The sequence below is a fragment of the Sciurus vulgaris genome, assembly GCF_902686455.1.
Source record: "Sciurus vulgaris genome assembly, chromosome: 15".
Taxonomy (NCBI): domain Eukaryota; kingdom Metazoa; phylum Chordata; class Mammalia; order Rodentia; family Sciuridae; genus Sciurus; species Sciurus vulgaris.
Window position 1 is genome coordinate 78,691,442 of NC_136476.1, and position 21,814 is coordinate 78,713,255.

At 39.8% G+C, this 21,814-nt stretch overlaps 3 protein-coding genes across 3 annotated transcripts; 1 reads left to right on the top strand and 2 right to left on the bottom strand.

The window, feature by feature from the left end:
* Positions 1–3,886: 3,886 nt before the first annotated feature.
* Positions 3,887–4,973, bottom strand: LOC306645769 (diphthamide biosynthesis protein 3-like). Its single transcript, XM_079113856.1, has one exon. The coding sequence runs from the start codon at positions 4,937–4,939 to the stop codon at positions 4,691–4,693; it is 249 nt and encodes an 82-aa protein (XP_078969982.1). The 5' UTR covers positions 4,940–4,973; the 3' UTR covers positions 3,887–4,690.
* A 5,085-nt stretch (positions 4,974–10,058) lies between these two features.
* LOC306644906 (olfactory receptor 1J21-like) lies at positions 10,059–10,979 on the top strand (the record flags this gene model as incomplete). Its single annotated transcript, XM_079112160.1, has 1 exon — positions 10,059–10,979. The coding sequence occupies one exon, from the start codon at positions 10,059–10,061 to the stop codon at positions 10,977–10,979; it is 921 nt and encodes a 306-aa protein (XP_078968286.1).
* A 7,074-nt stretch (positions 10,980–18,053) lies between these two features.
* LOC306645750 (olfactory receptor 1J1-like) lies at positions 18,054–18,995 on the bottom strand (the record flags this gene model as incomplete). Its single annotated transcript, XM_079113838.1, has 1 exon — positions 18,054–18,995. The coding sequence occupies one exon, from the start codon at positions 18,993–18,995 to the stop codon at positions 18,054–18,056; it is 942 nt and encodes a 313-aa protein (XP_078969964.1).
* Positions 18,996–21,814: the final 2,819 nt, after the last annotated feature.

Here is a 21,814-nt window from a genome sequence, read left to right on the forward strand (position 1 = left end):
AGCCCATCATATACTCTGAAAAGTTTGTCTTGATCAGGATGAGCTAATAAGACATCATCCATATAATGATAGATCTTTAGGTCTTTATCAGATTTTCTAATAGGCTGTAAAGCTTTGTCTACACAGACCTGACACATAGTGGGGCTGTTGGTCATGCCTCACGGCAATACTGTCCATTCATATCTTTGATCAGGTCCTTCGTGGTTAGTAGCTGGTACAGTAAAAGCAAATCTGCAGGTATCTTCCTTATGAAGTGGTATAGAAAAGAAACAATCTTTTATATCTAAAACTATAATTCTCCAATCCTTTGGAATAGCAGACAATTGAGGGAGTCCGGATTGAGCTGCTCCCATTATTACCATTTGATTATTAATTGCTCTAAGATCTTGGAGGAGTCACCACTTTCCTGATTTCTTTTTAATTATAAAAATAGGTGTGTTGAAAGGAGACGTAGAGAGTTGTAGATGGCCTAAGGCCAGTTGTTGTCTTACTAACTCTCTGGCTGCTTGCAACTTTGGAGTATTGAGGGGCCACTGAGGTACCCAAACAGCCTTTTGTGAATTCCATGTCATTTTTATTGGCTCAGTGGCCCCCTCTGAAAACTCAGTCCCTCTTTATTACTTCTCCTCATAGCTTGGATGGGTTCAGTTATTCCCTGTGAATGTGCTCCCAGTCCTTTTCCAGGTATGAATCCCTGGTTCACCATGATATTACAAGCTATCAGGTTAATATGTGTATGTTCATTAGTCAACTTGATCTGTAATTGTCTTAATATGTCTCTCCCCCATAAATTAACGGGTAAATCTCTTAAGACATAGGGTTGGAAAGTACCATGATTTCCTTCCATATCTGTCCATTTCAATAACTGTGCACTCTGGGGTGGGTTTGAGGCAACCCCCAAACCTCGAAAGGTCTGGTCAGCCTTTTGAAGAGGCCAGTCTTTTGGCCATTGGGTCAATGTTATGATACTAAGATAAGCTCCAGTGTCTAATAACCCATTAAATTCCTTGTCATTTATTCTTATAGTATACATGGGGCAAATGTTTAGATCTAAGGCAAGCATGGTCATAGGTTCCCCCATGGATCCAAACCCCGATTTATTTATTTTATTCTTTTTTGCTAAATATTTGTCATGTTCACTGGGTATCACCAGTATTTGTGCTATTTTATCCCCCTGATTTATAACAGAAATACCTTTTGGGGAACTGACCATTATTTTTATCTCTCCCTCATAATCTGGATCAATTACTCCTGGTGTTTTATGGAGTCCTCTTAGGGCAGCAGAACTGCGCCCTAATAGTAAACCTACCGTCCCCGATTTAAGAGATCCATAGAGACCCATAGGTATTAATTGAACCCCCGTTTCTGGAGTTAGTACTGCTCTGGTGGCAGCACAGAGGTCCAATCCTGTGCTTCCCGTTGTATGTCTGATGAGGGAATTAATGGAAAATGGGTTCGAGGAATCATCTGATGGGATCCGCTGCTGGCCGTCCTTCCTTCAGGGCTCCGAATATTTGTGGGGCCCAAGCCCAAGGGCCCCTCATCTCGTTTTTTGGGAGTGGTTTTCCTTCAATGTCAGTTACAGATTTACATTCCCTTGCCCAATGTTTTCCTTTTTTACATCTTGGACATACTCCAGGCATTTTTTTGTGTGTACTATGACCTGGGTTTGGAAAATCCCTTTTAAAATGTCCACATGAAAAACAGCTTTTGGGTTTGGCCCCCATAGCTTGAGCTACTCCTTGGGTGACAGGAGCTGCTAGTACTTGACCCTGTATAGCTGACTCATTAATATCTCTGCATATTTTTAAATAGGTATTGAGATTCTTATTTTTCCATGGCCTAATTGCTTCCCTGCACCATTTATTAGCTTGTTCATATGCTAACTGTTCCCCAAACACTCTGCCTGCTGTTTGTAACAGACGGTCTACAAATTCTGCATATGGTTCATTTGAGCCCTGTATAACTTTGGATAATTGCCCTTGCAAGTCCCCATGACCTTGTAATGTTTTCCAAGTTATCTGAAGATAGACCGCTGGATCATACGTAATTTGTTGCTGTTGTTCAGTGTATAGTCCTTGTCCCAGTAACATATCTAGGTTTCGTTGATGGAAACCTGCGGCTGCATTTCTACAAGCCGTCTCTGCACAGAGCTCTTGATTGGTTACTTTCCACATTAGATATTGTCCACCATGCAAAACTGCTCGACACATACTTGCCCGATCACTAGGAGTCAGATTAAGTGTTGCGATGGATTCCACCATACTCATGGTAAACGGAGCTTGGGGCCCTAAGTAGCAACTGCCTCTTTTTTTTTTTTTGAACTGAAATTATCAGATTTTATTTAGCATGCCAATACAATTTATCCAGGTAATAAATTAATATGTACAGTTAAAAAAATGTTTGGTGCTATCTAAGAAAAATGCTCTGAATGTATAAAATATATGCAGAATCCTTTAAACAGCCAACTTAATTTTCAAACTCAGAAGTGTGGTAACATCAAGTCACTGATGAAAACTGGAGTTCCCATTTCCTGTAATTCATGATTCAGACAGTTTCGAGTTTATAAAGGTTCTAATTACCCATTCCATTCCAGTAAGCTCCCACACCTGAAATGAAAACTGACAGTTGAAAACCTTCTGACCCCATCTCCTATACCTGTACAGGTGAGGGATCCACCGGCCTGGTTGGCCTCAGACTCCAGAGCTAACCATAGACTGGGTTAAATCAGTTCACAGAGGTGCTCCACAAATGTCTGTGGGGCTAAATAAGGCACAAGCATCACTCAGAACTCCAGTCACACCTGAAAAACCTTGGTTTTACTTTCTGCTTACTATAGGATTAATTCTTGGTATGTTCTTTCTCAAACTTAATACAGTTGCTTTAAAACAAAATCATTCTATTATTGCAGTATATCAACAGTCACTGAATGCCAAAGCTGTTTATATTTCTTTTCTCCTGGGATGTTTGAACTTGGGCAACTTTCTTCCTGTTCTATGCTCACAGTAGACCTACATCAAGGTTGTCTGTTCATCGGCAGGAGAGAAAGTTTATATGTTAGCACCACCTATGATGAGCAGGGGACAGTTCATTTCTCTTTGCAGGTTGCTGCCACCAGAATCAACCTGTACCCTGCTCTGTTCATCTGAGCAGTCACTTTGCTTTTCAAAGAGTGTGGATTATTTCTGGGCTGACAGTGTTCCAAAGAGTCAATGAGATTTCTCACTGTATCACAAATACACCATATAACGTACCAATTACGTCTAGCATACAATTTTGATTTGTTATGTCTCAACCTAATGCCTGCATATAGCCAGGCTGCTGCAAGATTAAAAAAAAAAAAAAAAGGTCCACTTGTTTTAATTTAAACTTCCAAGGAGTGTATGGTTCATTTATCAATCAGTGTAGAACACTGATACTCTAGTATGCTTTTCTAATTACAGGAGCCACCCAAAACAACTTGCCAGTTATCAGTGCATTTTCATATATGCAGCAAAGTTGTGTTTATAATGGAAATTTTCCAATTTTCTCATGATTCTAATTTCTTGCTACTCTCAGCACTCTAGCAAAGGAAGACCAGTAGTCTATCTTCATATATTTCTCTTCTCCATGGCAACACTTCTCTGTAGCAGTGCATGTTTGGTTTGGTTGCATGCTATAGAGGCTTATTAGATGTGTCCATATGGATGTATTTACTCAGAACAGGCCTCCCATTTTCAAGTTCATTCTCCATTGTAAATGCTTTATTTTTTAGTAGTGACACAATACTGTGATAGGCTAAAAGCACTGGCACCAGTCACAGAGACTTGGCCTTAACCCCTCTATGAACTACAATTTCATTAACTTTATCAGAAAAAAACAAAATTCCAAATACAAAAATATTTGCTTTGATCTAGTAAAATAATTAAAGCATTCATTTGCTAACTTGGCACGTTTAACTCCTCTCATTAACAACTTTGCTTCCTTTTTTTTTTTTTAAATCTTGTCATGATTTTTAATGAACATAAGGAATCGCCACTTCTTTGACTATTTCACTTTAGACTTTTCTTCCTTATTCACTAACTTGTGTGATGGAGAAACTGTAGCCCATCTTTTCTCTTACTAGAACTCTGTGCTTGAAGTGTAACACAAATGACATGCTAAACAGAACATGAACATTCTAATGATGGCAAGACTGGAGAGACTGGCTTGGTGAGGGAATCCAAAGTGCAGTACTGATGAAGCAACGAATTTTCTTTAAGTTAGAATAATAAAGCTGATTCAAATTTCAAAGAAAGGGCTAATTTTAACCATCTTAGAAACTAATTAAAAATATAATCTCATTTTAACTAAGAAATCCTAATGACTGAGGTAGATGATGCTGTTATCAGATACAGAATTAGGTTTAAGGTATAAACATGATAACTAAGGGAAAGAAAGCACTGATTTAAAATTATCTTCCTTTAAATTCAGGTGGATAATTAAGAATGCTTCCAATTCAATGTTCTAAACATGAAATCCGGGTATGACATGTCTGGGGCTCACTTCTCTATTTGAAGATGAATTCAGCAGTTGGTGAAAAGATCCACATGAAAACAGAATGGCAAACCACAAAACAGCTGTCCCCTTGAAAAAAATCAGTTTCTCTGCATTTGATATTCCATCTGGGCTCATTCTGAACTGTTCAGGATGTGGATTCCTGAAGGTTTCTTCAGCATTTTACTAGTTCTTTGTTGGCTGAAGGGGCTGGGACTGTTTCTCCACTCATAAATTGATCTTTGTCATAAATCACTTTTATAATGAGAGAGCAGCTAGGACAGGTTGCCAGGTCTTCCCCATTCTCCAAATCTTCCTTGGTGATGGAAAAGTTATCCCCACACGGGCAGGGGTAGAAACACGTTTCGGAGTCCTCGTCATATTGGAAGTCCTCGATCTCCACCTCGTCGTGAGACACCGCCATGGTCGTCGGGCCGCAAAACACTGCCGCCCCGGCCGTCCTACAGCTCCTCTAGTTGGTCTAACTTTCTCAAGGCCGCGCAACTGCCTCTTTAAGATTTTTTACTGTTTTAAATTCTAGGGCCTGATGAAATCGCTGCCCCTGACTGTCCGCCAAGGCCGGGCAGGACAGTCTTAATGGGCCTTCCACAGGGTCCCAGAATCCCGGTCTGTTTGTCACTTGGGACTCCACCACAACATGGCCAACAAGAGTGCTTACAAAATGTCGGGTCTTTCCACCTTTCATCATAAGGGGGAGCTGAGGGGTAATTATCTCATGGTCTTTCCTGCCCTTTAGCAATTCTGCAATGTTAACTCGCTTATTTTCTAGTTCCTCCCCAGTGTCTCCTTCCTATTCAGAACTTTCTTCCTGTTTTTGGCTACTCCAGCTAACTTCCTCTTTAATCTCTTCTAGAACTTCTTCTCCTTCTTATAATATATTTTTTATGCCTCCTTTAGTTGAAGTTAGGCATCCTCTTATTAAGGTCCACTAGGAATGGTACCAGAGGGGAGGTCTACGCCCTCTGCTTCTGCTTTTCTTAAGTCATTCCCATGTTGTTCCCATTGAGGAATGTTCATTAAGCCTTCTAAAAACCAAGACTCACCCTCTGTAGGGTCCGACCATAACATTTTACAGTTTTTTGTTTTACTGGTGTGCCATTATCCTTTAATAGTTTTTGAATTATCCTTTCAGACTGATTCCGTGATATTTCCAAACCCATCTTTTGCTGCTAAATAAGTTTGATACAGGACGAACAAAGACCACACTAACAGTAGTACAGACACACAAGGAACACAAAATACACGCACACTGGAGCTCATTTACTATCCTATTTATTTTTTTATTTCACTACCTGGCCAGCGATCCTGAGCACCTAACTGTCTTAGACACAGGGGCTGCAGCTTACCTCGCTACTTACCGTTTAGGTTCTTGGGAGGGGAGACGAATGCAGAGTTCCCTTATGGGCCATCACTTGACGCCGTCCAGCGGAGTCAATTTGGCGTGGGAGACAAACGGGCAGCAAGACTCTTGAATTTGAAGCAGTTTATTGATGATTCAGGAACCCGGAACACCGGTTCTCGAGGAGAGCTGGCTTATATTCCCTCCAGGAGGCGAAGGGTAGGGCCAACGCTAGTTATGCCAAGATCAGGCGAGGAGCTAGCTGTCCAATCACAGTAAAGGTCAAACAGGCACTGGGGAATACATGCGCATGCGTTGTGTGCGTGGACTAATTTGAATACAGCCAATGATAAAGCACATGGGTGTGTCTATGTTAACTGACTTCCTCACCACCGATGTGATCAAAACAACTCTGGCTGGTTGCCAGGCATCATCTTGGCGTAGTCCGCATGGCATAGCCCCTAACAGCAAGGATGTGGGGGGAAAGGCACACTCATACATTGCTGGTAGGAGTCCAAATTGGTGCAACCACTATGAAAAGCAGTAGGAGATTCCTCAGAACACTTTCAATGGAACCACCATGTGACCCAGTTATCCCACTCCTTGGTTTATACCTAAACGACTTAAAATCAGCATACTACAGCAATGCAGCCACATCAATGTTTATAGCATCTCAATTCACAATAGCTAAACTATGGAACCAACCTAGATGCCCTTCAACAGATGAAAGGATAAAGAAAATGTGGAACCTATACACAATGGAATATTACCCAGCCTTAAAGAAGAATGAAATTATGGCATTTGCAGGTAAATGGGTGCAGCTGGAGAATATCATTCTAAGCAAAATAAGCCAATCCCCAAAAAACAAAGGCAAAAAGTGTTCTCTGATAAATGGATGCTGATCCAAATGTGTTGGGGGGTGAGTGCAAGGGAAGGATGGAGGAACTTTGGATTGGATAGAGGAGACTGAGGAGAGGGGAGGGGGTGTGGGGGTGGGAAGCATGGCGGAGTGAGTCAGACATTATTACCCTATGTACATTTATGATTGCATGACTGCTGTGACTGCATCATGTACAGGGAGAGGAATGAGAAGTTGTGCTCCATTTGCGCACAGTGTACCAAATGCATAACTAATTAGAACAAGAAAGAAAAGCAATGGGGCTGGAGATGTATGGAATGGATTTGGGCTCAGCCTGATAAGATGTTGAGCAAGAGGTATATATTGAATAGCTATTCATGGTATTGTGAGAAACTTACACCAATAGAAGTTGACACCATGGATTTGGGGCAGGAGAATGAGATTTATAGGAAGTACATTTCACCTCCCAGGTCCTGAGGTGAAAATGAGGCATAAATCCCTTCACTCCTATGCTCTGAGAGCGTTAGGGTGTTTCTGGTGTTCCTGAAATAGCGTGGGGTCCAGCAACGAGGTACTGTGATAACACACTCATCCTCCAGCTTGGTGTATTATGGATTTAGAATCACATGTTGCCCAATGTGACTGCAGAAGTCAAAACACGTTGTGAGCCACCAAGGTTCTAACAGCAGCGTTTGGGTATCATCATGATTCCTCCAAGGGCAAACTCTCTTATGGCTGCTTCAACAAGTAGTTCTTCCCCTAAGGGAGCCAAAGGCAATGAAGTCATTATACCCCGTATGTGATTTGTAGTTGGCGTGGGAGCTTAGACTCCGGGCTCCTCTCGGGGTTTGGAAGATGGGAACTGACACCCATTTCTCAGGTGGCAAGCCAACATAGACTAATATATTTTTTCACCTCTGTTTCCGAACAGATAACTCTTCAGCTTGTTGCAATGCAACTGTGAGCTCCACCTGTCTTACTGTGCATCCAGAGAGAAATGGAAGAACCTTCCCCTGTTCCATAGCTGAAGGTATCTGTGCTTATTGTCTGAGGGTCCGTGTCACAGCAGGTATGAAATTTGCCTTTAGTATTGTGATCGTATGCCTGTGTGTGTGTGTCCAAGAGTGTGCTTCTGATCCCAGACTCCACCCCGCCCCACACTAGGGAGTGTCAGATAACTCCGTGTAATTTATCTTCAACTGAGTCTCCATCCAAATTTTGAGATGAGTGAGTGAAATCACATCTCCATGAAGAATAATTTATTCCAAACTGGTTCTTCATCTACTTTTTGAGAACATGCTGGAAAAATGGACCTTCTTTTGTTAATCCTCAACACATATTAAATCTGTTCTTTTTTCCAAAATATACACCCAACCTCTGTAACTTTCTTCATCTCTGCTGCCATATCCAAGTGTAAACAGGTAGGTATTTTAATATGGCTAGACCGCTGCAATCACCTCCTTTTCAGACTCCTGCTCACTCTCTTGTCTTCCTATAATCTGATCTCTACCCAGTAGACAACAAATGGTTTAAATTGTTAGTCACTTCCTTTGTTAATTGTTTTTTGTGTGAGTGTGGTAGTGTGTCAATGAGAATGGAACTGAAACTGTCTATTACTTCAGAAAAGGCCTGGTATTTCTACTACTTCAGGAAAAGCCTCTGTCTGTGAAGAGTTCTCCAGCTGCATGTCTCTCCCACGATGGCCATGATCTTGGCTGGTCCCGCCCCTCGGGTGCTCCAGCCATGCTCTCTCCACACACTTCCCTAGAGTGCCTGCCTCCGTAATCTTCATGTGACAGCCACTCTTATTCTGGGCTAATCGAAAGATCACATGACAGTAACAGTTCTCAGCACCCTGCCTCTTGAAATCAACCATCTATCAAAATCATGAATACACATTCCCTCCAATTCTAAGCTGGAAATTTGTCCTACATGCACATACATTGCAGTTTATAAGGGACATATGGAGATTGTTATTTATTGTAATCTTAACTGAAAATAACAAAACATTAGAGGCAACCTGCATGTCCCACAGAGAGCTATTTACCATTCTCACTGTTTTAAACCGGTATTAACATAGTCATCAATCAGATAACTGAATTTATTCATCTCAAGTAACAATATCACATGAACAAAATTTTTAGCCTCGTGGGCTAAAGAATATGGTACTTTAAAATATAGTTTCAATCAATCACTTTGGGAGAGTTGGTACATTAATGTGCACTTTAAGTAATCCCCCAACGGAGTTATGAGTCTGATAGTGAAGCAACTGCTCACTTCAATTCTCAAAGATGTTTAGACTGAATAAATGTTAATGCATTTCAGATTCCATAATTCAGTGGACCATTGTATGCTCTTTCCCTATTATTTGGTGATTGCTAACAAGAGTTAGTTTAAGAACAACAGACCTGAGGACAGAGAGAGGAATAATAGCCAAGCTCAAGAAATGGAAGGAATACAACCTGACATTAGCTAAGCATTCCTGGCATAAACCCAAGGTGAGGAACCACAAAAGAGAAAAGTTAATCTTGTTTATGAGAGAAAGAAACTGAGAACTTATTCTTTTATGTGCCTAGAAAAGGCAATCATTTCCTGGTGTTCCACACATTTGCAAAAGCAAGATTTGGTTTGAGTTGAGGGAATACACAAAAATGGAATTTGGAAGAGAAACAGAACTTTCCTCCACATTCTCTGAAAACACCATGAGAAAGGTTGGTGTAAGAGTGGAAAAGGGAAGTGGGAGTATTTCTAAAGAAAACAGTGATGAATGTGTTACAAAGCACATCGCCAGACATCTGATGTTGTTGATTGGATTCATGCCCTTAAGGCCCTTGCCTTGAGCTGCTGCATATGAATTTTCCACCAGTTCTCCAGACCCAGATACCTTGCTGATCCAGAGCTCACCATGAGGTTCTCTAATCTTGATCCAAACCAAGGAAATGAAGCTTTGGACAAAGTGTGTTTCAGAGCCTGTGAAAGGTTAAGCTGCCTCAACAGACCCTTAGAGATCTTCTCCTCAGTCCCACTGACTGGATACTTACCTTGCCTTGCACCTAATTCCCTATCCTCAGATTTCCATCATGAGTTCATGGACTCCTCATGTTTGAACCTGGTCTGATCTGATGATGATTCAGATGTTTCATAGTTTCTGCAGAATATGTTGTGTTGGTTCTCAGTGGGCAAGTACTATCCTTTATCCAGTCTATGACTAGCCATTAATGTGCCAAAAGCTTAAGATATTCATTCAGTTTAAAATGCACATATTGACTAGTTTTGCTTTTCATTCTTTCCCAATTCCATCCCTTCTTCCAGCAAAAGAAGAGCATGAGGGAGAACCAGAGCAGTGTGTCTGAGTTCCTCCTCCTGGGGCTCCCCATCCAGCCAGAGGAGCAAGGCATGTACTACGCCCTGTTCCTGGCCATGTACCTGACCACACTGCTGGGGAACCTGCTCATCATCCTGCTCATCAGGCTGGACTCTCGCCTCCACACCCCCATGTACTTCTTCCTCAGCCACTTGGCCCTCACTGACATCTGCTTCTCCTCAGTCACAGCTCCAAAGATGCTCACAAACATGCTGATGCAGGATCAGTCCATCTCATATGCTGGCTGCATTTGTCAGGCATATTTTTTCCTATTTTTTGCAGATCTTGACAGCTTCCTCCTCACCTCAATGGCCTATGACAGGTACGTGGCCATCTGTCACCCCCTGCACTATACCACTGTCATGAGTCAGAGCCTCTGTTTCTTGTTTATAATTGTGTCCTGGGTCTTGTCCTCTGCCAGTGCTCTTGTGCACACCCTTCTCCTAGCCCGGTTGTCTTTCTGTGGAGACAACACCATTCACCACTTCTTCTGTGACCTCTCTGCCTTACTCAAGCTGTCCAGTTCAGATACCACCATCAATCAGCTGGTCATCCTCACCGTAGGAGTTGTGGTCATTACCGTGCCCCTCATGTGCATTCTGGTCTCTTATGGCCTCATTGGGGCCACCATCCTGAGAAGACCCTCGGTCAAGGGGATCTGTAAAGCCTTTTCCACGTGTGGCTCCCACCTCTCTGTGGTTTTCCTGTACTATGGAGCAATTATTGGACTCTACTCTGTCCCCTCATCCAATAACAATAATGACCAGGATGTCATCGTGTCTGTGCTGTACACTGTGGTCACCCCCATGCTGAATCCCTTCATCTACAGTCTGAGGAATCGGGATATGAAAGGAGCTCTGGGAAACATACTCATGGGATGAGCATTTTCAATGTAATGTGCTTTATGTTCTCAGTAATTGCATGTTAGACCTTATCCATCCCATGTATGCATCCTTTTCTCTCTGAATCTCTTTTCTTAATGAATCTTTATATGGCATTTTCTTTTCTGCCTGTGTTTAAACCTTGAATTTAGTTATTCTCTCTGTTTACATTTTTGTCAATTTGTCAGTCCTGGGATTAGTTTTACAGACATACCTGTATATATTTTTCTTATTTAATAGCATCCTTTTCCTGTACATATTTCAATTTTCACATAGTCACTGATTTTAGCCCTTTTTCATTGAATAGTCTTCCTTTTTATCAACATTTTGTCCTTTCTCAAGATAACAATTGTATTTATTTGTTCAAGTAAATTCATGTTTTTATTTTTGCTTCTAATTTTCTCATATACTTGGAATTTGTTTTTGTGAATAATCTTAATCATAAATTTAATTTATTGTTTTTCTTTTCTTTTCTGTTTATTTATATTTATTTTTATCTTTTTTATCCAATGCAATAAAATGGTACATATTCACAGGGTACCGTGAGATGTTTCCATTCATGTACACTAAGCATACTGTTCAAATTCGTTAAAAAAAAGATGTCTGATTCCTCAAATACTTATCACTTATTTTTGGTAAACACTTTCAAAGTCTCTTCCAGTTTTCTTGATATGTATAGTATATAATTATCTGTGCTATCATATTGTTCAATAAAATACCAGAACTTACCAATCTAGCTATAGCTTAGTACCTGTTAACCAATCTTCCCCCAACCGTCTCACCTTGTTCACCCCAGTGACTGTAATTTCTTACGCATTGTCGATTCTTTTTTTTTTTTACTGTGGTTGTAGTGATGGAGACTAGGCATCCACCTTTTTATTTTTCCCTCAGAATGAGGATGCCTTTCTGTAAATGAACAGAACGTGATTCAGATAGAATCAGAACAGCTACCGATTATGAACCATGACTTGACTGGGTGATCAGTCCATTCTGGTAAGGGGATTCAGCCTTTCAGGGTGTGGACACAAAATGACCAGGCAGGATGTCAGGAGGTCCACGTAACCGGCAGTGAGTTCAAGCAGGTCTTTGGTGTAGTTTAATCCAACTATATCTTATTGTTAAATGAAACAAAGGTATCCCCCGCCCAGCTACACAAATGCCATCCCATGTTTCTGTCTGAAATGGCAGTTTTGTCTTTAGTTCTGGAGAAACTGCCTGTAAACCAAACAAATGTACTTAACTTCATTAAGTCAATTGCTGTGACAGATACTTCCATAGCCATTATTTCAATGAATTATAATAACTGGTATGAAGGAGGAAGTTCAAGTTAAGGGGAATTTTATAACTAGGCCTGTTAGTTGGTGGAACTGGAACTCAATCTACTGCGGGTGTGTGGTCAAATCATAAAACTATAAGCCAATATCTTTCAAATTTCTATAAGATTTTTGTCCATTTGCTTTCATCTTTATAATAATATTGACTTTGGATATGAGCAAAATTACATATACAAGATGTTATATGCAGTTTAACTATAGTACATATATATGATGTATTTTTCATATATATATGTATATGTGTTCATGTATATAATATATATATATATATAAGATATGATCATATTTTAAGTAATAATGTTACCAAAAGCTGAGTCCTTGTCCTGTATGCCAATCAATAATGAGGATATGGTCTTCAGGAAAAAGGTTTATTGCCTTGCTAGCAAAGAAGAAGCACAAGCATTCCTGTTCCAGAGGTGGTGATTAGCCCATCAGGGAGAACGGAGGGTTTTTAAAGAAAAGATTTATTTTGGTCCTCAGCTGCATCTTCCTTGCTCTTGAAGGAACCCAGTATCTTGAGTATTTTCACAGTTCCTTACTTTTCATTAGCATTTTAACCCTTCTGCATTGATCCTTCAATTTTGTCCTCTCCTTACTGCATGCAGATAAAATTAGACTACACTTATTCTGCTGAATTTTTCTTTTGCTGCCATCTACTATTACCCCTGTGAAATTCATCTTTATATTTTCATAGGCCACTGTGACACTCTTACCTTCTCTGTTTTCAGAGGCTGCTTGTTTTCCTTTTGCTTTCAGCATTGTTCTATTATGATCTCACTGCTGCAAACATTCTTGTATATGTATCCTCTGTGTAAATTTAAGAGATTCTGTAATGTGTATACCAAGGAGAAGGATTACTGGATTGTAGAGCATGTGTATCTAATTTAACTATCACTGTTAAATTGTCCTAAAAATAATTACACTATGAAGACAGTTTGAAAAGACTTCATACTATATGAACTCAACTGTAAGACATTTTGGAAAAGGCAAGACTACAGTAATAATAAAGATATCAGCGATTGCTAAGTCTTTGGTGCTGGGAAGAGGGAGGGATAAATATGTGGACCAAAGAGCATTTTCAGGGCAGAAATTTTTTTTCTGTATAATGCTATAATTGAGTACATGTCACTGCATAACTGTTAAAAAACAAGCAAAGGAAAACCCTGTAGTGAATCCTAATATAAACTGTTCATGCTAGTCAATAATAATGTATCCATGTTGGTCCAATTTTAAGAATTGTACTACATCAATCCAAGACGTTAACAAAAGAAAACTGTGGCCAGTGGCTGGCAAAAGTACATTCGAATCCTTTCTATTCAATTTTCTATGAACCTAAATCTGCTCTGAAAGTAGTCTATTAATTATAAACTATAGTAATTTAAATCTGAATCCACAGAGTTCCTATTACTTTGCCTCTGAAACTATACTCTGTATTGACAGAAAATTTAATGTTTTCCAAGAGTAGTGAATAGCAGATTGTATCCCATTGGGCTTTTACTTTCTATTGTGCTTATTATTCATTAAGTAAAGGTTTTTAGCACATTTTTTATTGGCCGTTTGTATCCAATATGGCTATTGCTCACCCAGATTTCTGTCACTCAAAATGAGCAGTTGTATTTTCTTACTAATCTGGGCCTAGGTGACACAATGTTCCCATTGGAAAAGAACGCTTGCTGTTTCCTGGCGAGGTGTGCAGAGAAGCAGGTCTTCTTGTCTATTGGATGGAAGCAGATCACCAGCTGCCTGGGAGATCCCAGAGCCTGGTTCCTGAATTACCACATAGTGAGAAGCCTTCTGTCCACTGGAGATTCACAATGGACCATTACAACAGCTCTCAGCACCCTTCTTGCAACAGAATTCCTTTATGTAAAACCGTGGTCATGTTTTCTTCTAGCTTTTGTCTTTTATTTTTTGCCTTGTTGACAGTCTTCATATAACCTGGAAATTTATTCTTTGTCCATTTTTTATAATGCAAATGTCTTCCATTATCTAAAGATTGTTACTATTTTAAATATTATCTACGATCTACCGCTGCCTTAATTTTAATGTGCTTGAAGTTATTCATGCATCAGTTTATTATCATTTTCTTGACTTTAAAGTTGAGTTTTCAGGTAAGTCACCCTGAAAATGGCAACCTTTCTGATTTCTAAATAAGGGAGGGATGTGCCATTGGTAAATGTGCAGAGGTGGAGGGAGTTCCAGTATTTTTTTTTAATGTTTTTTTTTTAGTTGTAGATGGAAACAATACCTTTATTTTATTTATTCATATGTGCTGAGGATCTAACCCAATGCCTCACATGTGCTAGGCAAGTGCTCTACCACTAAGTCACAACCCCAGCCCTACAATATTTTTTGACATGGGACCATCTTATATTTGATGAATTCCCTGGAGGAATTCCCTCTAGCCCAATTTGCTACAGGTAATTCAGCGCTAGGGGCTCAACCCCATAATCTTGCTTTAGCATAGAGTTGTTGCAGAATAATAGCCTATAACATGGTCAATGTGTACTATTGTGTCATTCGCAGAGTAAATGCCTTTCAAACTCAGAAATATTAATACCAATTCAACACGCACACACACACACACACACACACACACACCCACACACACAAACAATACAAGTATCTGTATCTAATAGCTGATTGTGCAACACATTGTTCAGTCAGAGAAGTTTGTAACTTTGGAAAATAGAAGGCAGTTGAGAGCCCAGAGTAAGATCCATGTCCCTGGCCTAATCAATATGATGAGAAATTGAGCTACATGTCATCCGAAGTCAGAAGAGTCAAATATCAGTAGTATCTGAAAACAATTCAGCAGGATGCAGTTATTATAGCACTTGGAGATTTCCACTGCCTGGTAGGATTTTAAACTGGCACTGGCTAGGAAATCATGTTATTCAGCGTTTGGTTCTATATATGTATATCTGAATTTTTTAGTGTTTTCATTAGAGCATTATAGTTATGATAGTTCACTTTCACCCATTCAAACATGTACGGAATGTAAATTTACACCAAAGAAATCAAATAACCCAATTAAAAATTGGACATATGAATTAAACAGGCACCACTCAAAAAGAAGAAATACAAATGGCCTGCAAATGTAAGGGAAAAAAGACATTCAACATTCTTAGCATGTAAGATATAAAGCCACCTTTCTCTCCCGTGACAGGAATTTCCCACTTCCCAACGACCTGTCAATCTGCGTTTGCCCGCCTCTCACATTACAGGAATTTCCGGGTTACGTTGCTGGAATCTTCCTGCCTCCAGCATTACGTCCTAATATGTCATTGGTCCATCAGTCAATCTGTAAGAATTCTCCTCCGCGATTGGTTCCTCTCAGCCCACAAAATTCCTATGTCTGAGAGAAACCTTGTGCCATTTTCCTCCTTTTCTCTTTCCCCTTCCCCCTTGCAGACGTGAATTCATCTGCGCAAAATAAAGGGTTCCTTGTGTGAGACCTGCATCTGTGGAGCGTTTTGGGGAGCTAGCGACGAACCATAACTGCGCCCTTTTTCACCTAACATAGCAGTTAGGGAAATGCAAATCAAAACTACTCGGAGATTTTATCTCACACCAGTCAGAATGTCAGTCGTCAAAAATATAAATAATTACAAATGTTGGAGAGGATGTGGAGAAAAAGGAACACTTTTACACTGTTGGTGGGATTGTAAACTAGTCCGACTGCTGTGAGAATCAGTATGTTGCTTCCTCAAAAGACTAGGCCTGGAACCATCATATGACCCAGCTATACCACTCCTCAGTGTTTACCACTCCTCAGATGAACGTCAAAGGGGAAGCAGTAGAGGAAAGGGACCAGAGGGTGGGAGGGAGGAAGTGCTGGTGAGTTATATTGGCCAAATTATATTCTTACACCGTAGGCATATATGAATATGTAACAACAAATCCAATCAGTATGCACAACTGTAATGCACCAATAAAAAAAGGGGGTAAAAAATAATTGGAGGTCGAGGAGGGAGTCATAATGATGTTTTACCTGCTAGTCACGTTTTTCTGATGTCGGATGCAGCGACTGAGCCTATCCTCCTGAAATGGAGTGGCGATCAGAACAAGGGGTTGTAGAATGTGTTTCCTTGACAGCCACTGTATTGAAGAGGTTTCACCTTCTCTTGGGTGAAAGAGACTAGTTCTCCTGTCCCTTCCAGGGACAGGGTTTAGAGACCTCCAGTCTGCCTTCTCATGCATCCACTGTGATGTGGCTATAGAACTTTTTCACCCTGTGGACACTCCCCCACAGAGCCCCTCATTTTATAATGCTGTACTTTATGCAGTTATCTGTCTCCGAGTCTCTTTGGCTTTCTGAAAGCTCTTCTTGGGAAGAATCGAATGGCTTATACCATGTCTGTCTTTATCATACAACCTACCTGTGGTGTATAGGAAATCTTTGTTTAGTTTTGGTTTATTGCCTACTATGGAAAGAAGTGAAAATAGTTTCTGAACATGATTCTATTGTTTTCTCACCCACCTTCTCCTCTCATTTCTTCTTCACAATCCCTCTTCCTTTCATAAAAGCCAGGGCTATACATACCAAACTCTTCAAAAGGCTCTAGTGGAACCTGTCCTGTTAAGCATGAAATAAGGAGGAAAGTACCTTCCTCCCTATTGGGAGGATGTGGAGTTCACTACACAGCTTTATCCCAAAGAACCCTATTAAAAAGACCCTTTCTTATTTCCAACTTATAAATATTTTTAGATCCACATTAGATTGAGAAGCTTAAGAGTTATAATATTGAGTGCTTGGAATATTCTATGAATATCTTCATTTTTAATCATATGAGAAAATTCTATCTATTATATTTTGTGTCTATCAAATCTTGGTGTCTCCATGGAAACCCCGACACAGGATGCCCCCCTTTCCTGATCACTGGGACAAGATGGAATTTTGTGTGTTTGTTAAGACTCAGGTGAAGCAACACATGCTCTGGGAAGTCTTAGTATCCTCTTCCACCAGGCTGTGCTACTTTTTCTTCCTTAGATTTATACATCTTCCATATAAACTATTACAGTCCTCACTGCACTGAATCACTTTGGAGTCAGACAACCAAGACTCAAATCTTCCTTTCACTAACTGTATGACCTTGGGATGTTCTTCATCTCTTTGCATCTGAGCTTTCCCAAACTATGTCTTAGGGTTGTTGTCAGCATAAAATTAGATGATTTTGTGGCATATGATGCCTTTAGATCAGTACCTGAGAGATCCAAGGTGACTTTTACTTTGTCACTGAATATCTGTATGTGTTTGGGATAAAGGAAGCATGCACTGTATTCCTGAAGGACAAGAAAGCAGTATGTTAAGTATAGGTAAGTGGTGTGAAACCTTCTTTGAAGGTTCCAGAAGGTTTCAGAGTTCCTGGATGTCTGAGTACCTTGGTGAAGGGGTAGCCATATCTTTATTAAAAAATGGAAGATTTCTTAGAAATGAAAGTGTGAAAAGTCAGACACATTTTGTAATAAGTTTAAAATCTGCAGAAGGACCAGCCCTGATGCCTTCTGCTTAGTGATACCAGCCAAAATATTTTCCAATCCCAATATCACCAAAAAAGATCAAATAAAGTCCTACAAAACTTATTCTGCTCTAGTTTTCTCCCTAACAGGTACAGGAATATTATCAGCAAAGCATTTTGAAAGAGAAATGTAGAAAGAAGACAAATGAGTTTATTTTCAATAATTTGTATTTATGTCATAGAGGATACAAGGTCATACAAATGTAAAAAGAAAAGTATCAATTGGAGGAATATGTCTTCTTGCTCAGGAGTTTGAGGAAAGCCCCTTTCATGTCTTTATTTCTAAGGCTATAAATGAAGGGGTTCAACATGGGAGTGACCACCGTGTACATCACTGAAGCAATTATGTTATTATCACTGGTGTTGCTGGATGAGGGAAGAAAATAAAGACCAATAATTGCCCCATAATAGAGAATCACCACTGAGAGATGGGAACCACAAGTGGACAGGGCTTTGTAGAGGCCCGTGGTAGAGGGTGCCTGGAGGATAGTGAACCCAATACGGCCATACGAAGTCAGGATGCACAGGAATGGAAGCATAATGGCTGTTAACCCTGCAGTAAAGATTACCAACTGGTTGAGGGAGGTGTCTGAGCAGGACAGCTTGAGCAGGGCATCAAGGTCACAGAAGAAGTGGGGGACAATATGGTCAGCACAGAAGGAAAGCCGGGCCAGGAGGAGGGTATGCAAAAGAGCACAAGCACCAGCAATGACCCAAGACACAGCTACCAACGTGACACAGAGGCTCTGACTCATGATGCTGGTATAACGGAGAGGGTGACAGATAGCCACGTACCTGTCGTAGGCCATTGAAGTGATAAGGAAACTGTCCAGGTCAGCAAAAAATATGAAAAAATATGTCTGTGAAATGCACCCCTCATAGGTGATGGATAGGTGCTGGGTCTGCAAGTTCATCAGCATCTTTGGGACAGTGACAGAGGAGAAAGAGGTGTCAGTGAGGGCCAAGTGGCTGAGGAAGAAGTACATGGGGGTGTGGAGGCGAGAGTCCAGCCTGATGAGCAGGATGATGAGCAGGTTCCCCAGCAGCGTGGTCAGGTACATAGCCAGGAATAGGGTGTAGTACATGCCTTGCTCCTCTGGCTGGATGGGGAGCCCCAGGAGGAGGAACTCAGACACACTGCTCTGGTTCTCAGACCTCATACTTATGAATCGATGTGGGGGTGGGGTGCTGGTGAAGAAAGTGGAAGAGAGAAAGTGTAATGTCTTGGAGTGAGAAATGATGTTTGTGGCATAGAATGATAGAGATGTTCTTTGGACTCAGGGACGTCTTCCATATTTTCTTACATTTGTCACACTTTTCACTGCAAACGTGATAGAAAATACTTAGGTTTAGGATGTATAGCCACTTTCTTTCTCCGTTTGGTCCCAATCTCTGAAAATGATAATAGTAACAGTTAATATTTACTTAACAATTTTCTTTTTCCACTATTCTAACAACTTAAGCTTAGGGCTGATGCAGTAGTCTTAAATATATGAGCTAGGTAGGTACTGTCAGTATTTATACAATCAAATTGCCAAAATTAATTTTTAATAGGAAGTATAATCTTCCAGTGTCTCTAAAGTACCCTGTAAGAGATTTATTTCCCAACCCAAATCAATATGAAAATCTTTCTATTATTTAAAAAAAAAGGCAGGGAATTCACTATAATATATCAAAGCTTATTTTAAAACTACTACAATTATAGTAAATAATGTATTTTTACAGAGAAAAACCAATAAAGCAGTGGAGGGAAATATAGGGCCTAGAAATGGATAGGTTTATAATGAAGATTGACAGTTGACAGACTTGGCATTATAAGTCAGAGAAAAAAACAGAAAAGAATGAATTCTTCAATTCAGCAGCAGTTCGTTGTCCAGGACAAAATAACATTATACCCCTATCTCACACCATACACACACACAAAAAAAATCCCAGATGGATTAAAAGATTAAACATGAGAAACAAAATTGCAGAACCAATAGAACACACCATACCTTATATTTATGATCTTAGGATAGAAATACATTTCTTTTCTTTGAGGGGGTAGGGTACTAGGATTTGAACCCAGTGGCACTTAATCACTGAGCCACATCCACAAACCATTTTATTTATTTATTTATTTTTATTTTGAGACAGGATCTTACTAAGTTGCTTAGGGCCTCACTAAGTTCCTGAGGCTGTCCTCAAACTTGTGATCCTTCTGCCTCAGTCTACCAAATTGCCACCCAGAAATACAGTTCTTGATAATCAAGACCCCAAAGCAGACTAAATAAATCCAAATAAGACATTAAGATAAAATTTCTGAACTATAATGACCATGACCACAAGTTCATAAAGTTAAGAGACAATCTACACATTGGAGAATGTGTAAGGCCCCAAATCAGCAAAAGGTTAGTATTCAGAATGCACACAAAATTCCTAAGAATCAATAAAGGAAAGACAAAAATCACAATAAAATATAGCAAAAAGACCAGTGCAATGGTGAACACCTGTAATTCCAGAAACTCTGGAGACTGAGGCAGGAGGATTCAGAATTCAAAACCAGCCTTAGGAACAACAAGGCGTTAAGTAACTCAGTGAGATCCAGTCTCTAAATAAAATACAAAACGAGGCTGGGTTGTGACTCAGTGGTTGAGGCCCCTGAGTTCAATCCCTGGTATTAAAATAAAAGCAAACATATGAGCTAGAAATTTATATAAAATGAAGTTCAAATGACCAATAAACATTTTAAAGGGTTTAAATGTAAGTGATAAAGGAAGTGCAATTTAAAACAATGAAATGACATTAATAAAAATTGTAACTATTGACAAGCATGTGAAGACAAGAAACTCATATGTTACTACTAAATATTTAAATTTGTTCCTCCACCACTTCAAATATAGTTTTAAAAAAAGTTTAAGATTTATTTTCTCTTCGATGTAGTAATTTTTCCACACAAGCCCTAGAAAACAATACTCATTCTTCTTCATAAGGAAGTAGACTACAATGTCCTTTGCAGCTTTGTAAGAGTGAAGTATGGAAACAACTAATTAACTGGCCCTCAAGAAGTGAGTAAGCAGATGTCAGCTTATCATATAATGCTATTCATTAGTAAAATTAGTGAACTCCGTGCCCCATGTGTTCACATGGGTAGATCTTTAAAATTAAATTTGAGATAAAACAGATGCAAAATTCTTGCTCACAGGGAAAGGAAGGGAGTAATTATGAACCATCTCAATCCAATAGGTGAAAATTCATGTCCAATGGTAACTTTCAGGAATTATAGCAAAGCAGCCAATAGCTCCATATGCTGCTGTTTGGAAACAGAACCAGAATATTTATGAACACTTTATTATTAGGTCTCCCAGAGTCAGGTGGAAAATAATCTGCTACTTAGCCATAGTGAGCAAAGGTTTGGGACACAGACCAAAACCTGACTCTAGAATTTTCACTAATTTAAGAAAATGAGTGATGGAAATCTGTCTCTACATTTCTTGAGATTCCTCAAATTATCTGAGTCAATTTTTTTCTCAGCTTTACTGGAAAACTACATTTGCATAGTGTGGGATTCCTGTACAACATTATCTCTAGTTGGAATTTTTTTAATTCATTTTTATTGTAAACGAATGGGATACATCTTGTTTCTCTGTTTCTAGTTGGAATTTTAAATTTTCATCCTCTTGATGAAAAGATTTCAGATACCTGGGAGAGAGAGACAGCCCTATGACCAACACCGTCATTGAAATGATATGGCTGAGAGCAATTCGTGGGGGGACCAGGGTTGAATGGCAGAATATGGTTACCAGCTTCCTCAAAGTGAGCAGAGAGAGGGTTAATATCACAGGCAGAAAGAAAGCAGAGGCTGCAGACACTGAGTGCAAATATACTCTCTTCCCCACTGGAGAGACTGCAATAGACTAGGCTCTGGAAACAGTTGCGTTGCTAATAAAATCTGATACAGCAGTTTACACAAGGTACCGCTCAAAGGCTTTTCACTTGT

What these genes read in the sequence shown, in the direction of transcription:
- LOC306645769 (XM_079113856.1), bottom strand. Translation starts at nt 4,939, where the DNA reads ATGGCGGTGTCTCACGACGAGGTGGAGATCGAGGACTTCCAATATGAC.